At 41.9% G+C, this 6,000-nt stretch overlaps 1 protein-coding gene across 1 annotated transcript; it reads right to left on the bottom strand.

The window, feature by feature from the left end:
- Positions 1–2,634: 2,634 nt before the first annotated feature.
- Positions 2,635–4,047, bottom strand: LOC127905212 (uncharacterized). Its single transcript, XM_052452271.1, has one exon. The coding sequence runs from the start codon at positions 4,045–4,047 to the stop codon at positions 2,635–2,637; it is 1,413 nt and encodes a 470-aa protein (XP_052308231.1).
- Positions 4,048–6,000: the final 1,953 nt, after the last annotated feature.

Genomic DNA, 6,000 nt, shown 5'->3' with positions numbered 1-6,000 from the left:
CTTAAAAGAGGAGGTATGGTTAGAAAACTCACTACCTAAGGTGGTTGATGGCTCGAAGGAGCATTAAAAAGGAGGCAGGGTTAGGAAAACACGCTACCTAAGGTGTGATGGCTCGAAGGCACATTAAAAAGGAGGCATGGTTGGAAAACACACTACCTAAGGTGCGAGGGCTCGAAGGCACATTAAAAGAGGAGGTATGGTTAGAAAACTCACTACCTAAGATGGTTGATGGCTCGAAGGCACATTAAAAAGGAGGCAGGGTTAGGAAAACACGCTACCTAAGGTGTGATGGCTCGAAGGCACATTAAAAAGGAGGCATGGTTGGAAAACACACTACCTAAGGTGCGAGGGCTCGAAGGCACATTAAAAGAGGAGGTATGGTTAGAAAACTCACTACCTAAGATGGTTGATGGCTCGAAGGCACATTAAGAAGGAGGTATGGTTGGAAAACTCACTACCTAAGGTGGTTGATGGCTCGAAGGAGCATTAAAAAGGAGGCAAGGTTAGAAAACACACTACCTATGGTGTGAGGGCTCGAAGGCCCACTAAAAAGGAAGGTGATGGTGAGACACTGATCTGTCAAGGATGAAAGTAATGTATCATGATCAATATGCATGTATACTTACCTGAGAAATGTAGGTCCCCTTTCTTCATGGAGTTCCCTTTTCTACATGGAGTTCTCTTTTCTTCATGGAGTTCTCATTTTCTCAAAAGTTTGAGTCTCTAATAGCAAGCTTCGATGGCTCTTTTCGCTCTTGCTTACTCGAGTCATATTTTGTGATCTTGACCACTTGGAAGGACTTGATATCATCATACTTCTTTGTCCTCCCCCCTTTATCTCAAGAGTTGCCAATTTTGCCCAATAGTTTCTTAGAAAGGGAATCATGGAGCCAACTCTACTAGATGTTTTTGATTGCCCCTAGCTTGATCATGCCCGCAAGTATTCAAATCAGGTTTGGGGATGAGGCTATATGAAGGAAGGTTTGGTTATTTACAAGGAGTTGTTTTCATGCAGAATTTTTGGAATTTCAAAGCTTTTCCACAAACAGAAATCATTTTGACATCGATTCAAAGCAGACTCATTCTGAAGAAATTCAAATGATTCCTATGGAGAGGTTTTCAGATGTGATCAAAACGTTTTGTTTTGATTTTTTGATGAAAAATATGAAGTGACATTTGGTTGGTCACAAGAAGGTTGAAATTTCAATTTGAGGGTTAATGAGAACCGTGTTTCAACGAAAATGTGAAGAACACGAAGTGACATCTGGTTGGTCACAAAAAGGTTTAAATTTCAATTTGAGGGTTAATGAGAACCGTTTTTCAAAGCATTCATTTTATTTGCATGAATAATGATTTTGTTTCGCATGAGAAAGCACTGCCTACCGATCCAGATTCCTCGCCTTTGATCAGAAAGGGCTTGATTAGGCACGTAATGTAGGCTTGGGCTCTTGGCTATGAAGAAAAGGATATTTTACAAGCTCAAAAGGTGTTTAAGGGATTTCAAGACTAAGGATCACTTGTGCTTGTATCCTGACCTTTTTTGTTCATACATTTCTGGACCTTGGAATTGATTTGTAAAATTGTCCACGGTGCCCCCCAATGTTGGGCTCAGGCTTTTTCTCTTTGTTTTCTTCATTTGGTCTTGAGCATCATCGCATTGACTTTTTTTTTTTTTTTTTTTATGCTCAAAATTTTGGATCCTTTGGATTTTTCTTCATGCCCCCCAGCTTTGTATGGGCACCTTCGATGATTGAGAATTTTCTTTTATGCCCCCCAGTATTGTTTGGGCACTTTCATCGTTGAAGACTTTTTATGCCCCCTAGTACTGTGTGGGCATTTTCAATCATTAAGGATTTTTTAGCACTTGCCCCCAGTGTAGGGTGTGATCCTAGTCAAGGTTATTTCCAAAAAACACTACCAGGTTCAAAAGGGGACTGCAAAGGATATATTTTAGCCTTGTGAAAGGATTATCAAAGATGGCCTTTCTTCATCTCAAATGCATGCACTTAGGATCGGTAAGCCTTGCTTTCATACGAGTATGCAGAGTGATTCATGCAAATAAAACTCAGCTTTTGGAGTCACTTCATTGTGTTTTTTTTTTTTTTTTTTTTTTTTGGGTTTTCTTGGTGTATGGTTACCTTTCTAAGGAATCACCTGAATTTTCAGAACTTGTTTGTTTGAACAAACACCAACATGATTTCTGTTTTTGTACTAAACTTTGATTTCCCAAAAATCCTTGTGAAAACATGCATAGTTTTGGAAGAAAGGGGAAACACGCCCAACGATTCTTGGCGCAATGGTTTCACGTTTAAAGGTTATGTTCAATGTGTTATTTGCATGAAACAGCAAAAAAATGAAGGCATGTCATGAACACAGGAAAACACATGATTTTATTAACAGGAAATGCTCATTTGACAGAGAAAGTCTTATGGCATTATGAGCTAAATTGCTAATAAGACTAAAACAGGTTGAAACAGACATGATCAAACAAAAGGAAATAATTGGGTAGGCTCCATCTTCCCATTCTATAGCAGAACTTTGTCCTCTATCCTTGAGAGTGCACATTGCCTTCTTCACACTTTGCTCTTGCCATCGGTGCTTTGAGGTTTCCAGAGCATTCCCCCTCTAGTGCATTCACTGACCCAGTACCTGAAGCATGATTGGGTAAAGGGTTGAACTCACGTTTAGAGTTCCTTCGAAGGTTACCCATCCAGCTTTAATCAAATGCATGAGCCTCTTCTTAAAGGCACTGCAAGTATGAATGTTGTGTCCCGCGGCACCAGCATGATACTCGCAAGTGAGGTCGGGCTTGTACCAGTTGGGGTAAGGTGGTTGCAAAGGTGTCAAAGGTTCTGGAGCTATATGCCCGCTGCTCAGTAGCTTTTGGTACATCTCATTTAAGGGCAACGGTAATGGAGGTAGTTGCTCTTGGACTCTTTGGTGTTTGGTTTGAGGCTCAGGTTTTCTTGTGAGGAATGTAGGGCTGAGATTGATGTTAGAAATTTGGGGTGAAGGGGATGGAGTGTGATAGTTCTGGAATGGGTTCTTCCTACCCCTATATCCACTTTCAACATAGTCGACCTCTTTCTTTTTACCTTCAAAGCCCCTTTTCTCCACAGATACATAGATTCTACCACTCTTTACTCCTTGCTCTATGCGTTCAGCTACTGCCACAGTGTCAGTAAATTGTTGGGCCGAACTACCAATCACATGCTCGTAGTATGGGTCCTTGAGCGTGTTGGCAAATAGAGTGACCATCTCTTTATCCAGGAGTGGAGGATGTACTTGAGCAGCTAGGTCTCTCCACCTTTGAGCATATTCCCTTATGCTTTCCTTATCCCTTTTCTCTAGGTTGGACAAACTAGTTCTGTCAGGAGTGATGTCCATATTATACTTGTATTGCTTGACAAAAGCATCCACCAAGTCTTTCCATTTTTGGATCTTGGTGTTGTCCAATCTCATGTACCAGTTTAATGCCGCCCCACTTAAGCTATCTTGGAAAAAATGCATCAGTAGTTTTTCATCATATACTACTTCTGCCATTTTGTTACAGTAGGATTTGAGATGAGTCATGGGGCATTGTGTTCCAGTATATTTGACGAATTCAGGAACACGAAACTTCTTCGGGACAACCACATTTGGGACCAAACACATTTCTATTGCTCGTACTGGATCGTACAAGTCTACCCTCTCAATGGCTTTGATTCGGGCTTCTAGCGCTGCCATCTTATCAATGTCATCAGATGACTTGGTCTTGTGGGACTCATTGGCAAATGCATCTATGACTGCGGGGGTTGGTGCTGGTGGCATTGAGTGCACAAAAGCTGGAATGTGTGGAGGTTCATGACCATGTTCACTCATTGTTTCTTCGGGTTGAGCTGTTGTTGGAGGCTGAACAAAAATAGCAGGTCGGTTGGAAGGACCTTCACCAGAGGCATTTCTAAGTGTTTGCTCGAGTAAGCTAGTGAGGCGAGCCACGCTTACTTTCAGAGATTCTAACTCTTCTTGGAAATGGGCGTCACGGTGAGCACGCTCTTCACCTTCCATGTTTTGTGTTCAGAGTCGGGTGTTATAGGCGCTTTGGGGACCTATATTTCAACCTGGCGCATGTATGTATGTTATTTACAATGGATGGATGTATGTGTGTGGATGCAAATGTAGGTACATTGGGTATGACTGGCAAAAACCCAAGCAAAATGAATATGTAAAGGGGTTCACGCTCTAAAGGAATATTTTAGGTCATTACATGATGGGTAGGCTTTCTACCTAGTCTTCAAAAGGGTCTATGAACTGCCCAGTGACCACCTCACGTGAAGGCAGTATAGGGGTTTACAAGGAATGGTTGGGACACATTGTGACTGCCATTACCGAGTAAACACTCAGTTCATAGTTGGATGTTTCACGAATCTGAACCCCGACTGAAAGTCATGAGGCAGACCGCTACTCCCCACCTAACCTAGAATTGGGTTTATTCGTAAAATTAAAATGCATGCTAAAGCAGTAGAAATGCAAGCTAAAATTAAAAACCAACAAAAGAAAACAATCAAACAATCAATGCTTAGTCCGACCAGACATGGTTGTCCCCAGTGGAGTCGCCATTCTGTCGCACGTCAAAATCCGCGCGGCGTCCGCTGGCGATTATTTATTATTTGTGTTTTGCTTGGTTCTTTGGAGTCGCCACCTAGTATTATGGTCACTAGGAACCTATGGTCTGCGAGAATCTGAGTAAGGGACTGGTTGTGCAAGGGGAAGACGCATCACCCCCAGTGCACCCTACCTAAGGTAAGCTGCATTGTTGTTTGATTATTTTTTTCTAGGTCGAGTTTCTATTCGTTGGTCTTTTCTAAGGTTCAAGGCAGATCTCCCTTCGTGAAGGAGTCTCTACCTTATTGGGTTAAATCATAACCGTTCTAAAGTCTAAATTTTAGGATTGCATTTATTTACCCCTTGTATCTTTAATACCCGAGGGTGTACTTTATCGTGTAATTTTACACCCCACAAATATTAAAGTCTACACCTGGATCCTGAAAAAAAAGAGTTAAAAAAAAGGTTTTTGATATTTTGGCCAAACCCTAACGAATGATCATAAACTAGTTATGATATCCATTTTTTGGATTTTTAAAACGTGAAAAAGATGCAATTTTTTCTGAAAACATGCTTGGAAAATTCTTTAGGACTTGGCCGTATGCAATAAAATATTTTTTCTTTTTTTGATTTTTTTTTAAATATTTCGGAGAAAACCGGGTATTTTAATACCGGACTTGTATCTTACAATGTAAGTATACAATCCAATATTAAGCAAACTTGGCAGAAAAATATTTAAGACAGTCACAAGTTTTTTTTAAATGATTTTTTGAATTTTTTTGATTTTTTTTTATATTTTTGAAATTGTTTTTTTTCTGAAAAAAAAAGATAAAGAAAAAGATATAATACACTGCATGAACAGTAGACATGAATTATAATTCACGTCCACTGTTCATGCGTGAACAGTAGGACGTGAATTATAATTCACGTCCACTGTTCACTCAGTGAACAGAGACGGCGAAGAAGAAGGGGAAGGGGAGGAGAGAATTACCTGGCGTGGAGGGAGTTGGCGGCCTGGCTGGTGGTGCGCGGTGCGACTGGAGGCGGCGAGGACGGCGGCGTGCACTGGTCCCGGCTGGAAGAAGAAGGAGCAGAGTCCTGCAAAGGAGAAGGAAAGCTCACGGCTGGAGCTGTTGGTGTAGCTGAGGAAAGAGCTGCTACCCCGGCTGCCTTTGGGAAGGAAGAGAGCTTCTGGGCAAGGTGGTGGCTGCTGGCTCTGCCGTCGCCGCCGCTGCAGGAGTCACGGTGGCAGAGGAGAAGATTTTTACAGAGGAGAGAGGGAGAGAAGTGGTGCAACTGTCACGTGAGATGGTTTTATGGCCACTGGAGGTGGGGATGATGGTGAGAAGCCAGGTGAAGAAGGTGGTGGTGGCTGAAGGCCACGGTGGAGAGAGAAAGCAGAAAAAGGATTGTTTG

The sequence above is a fragment of the Populus trichocarpa genome, chromosome 4, assembly GCF_000002775.5.
Source record: "Populus trichocarpa isolate Nisqually-1 chromosome 4, P.trichocarpa_v4.1, whole genome shotgun sequence".
Classification (NCBI taxonomy): Eukaryota; Viridiplantae; Streptophyta; class Magnoliopsida; order Malpighiales; family Salicaceae; genus Populus; species Populus trichocarpa.
Note: the sequence above shows the minus strand (reverse complement) of the source record. Positions and strands in the feature narration are given on the sequence as shown.

Excerpts from the sequence above, each read along its gene's own strand:
- LOC127905212 (XM_052452271.1), bottom strand. The coding sequence starts at position 4,047 with ATGGAAGGTGAAGAGCGTGCTCACCGTGACGCCCATTTCCAAGAAGAG.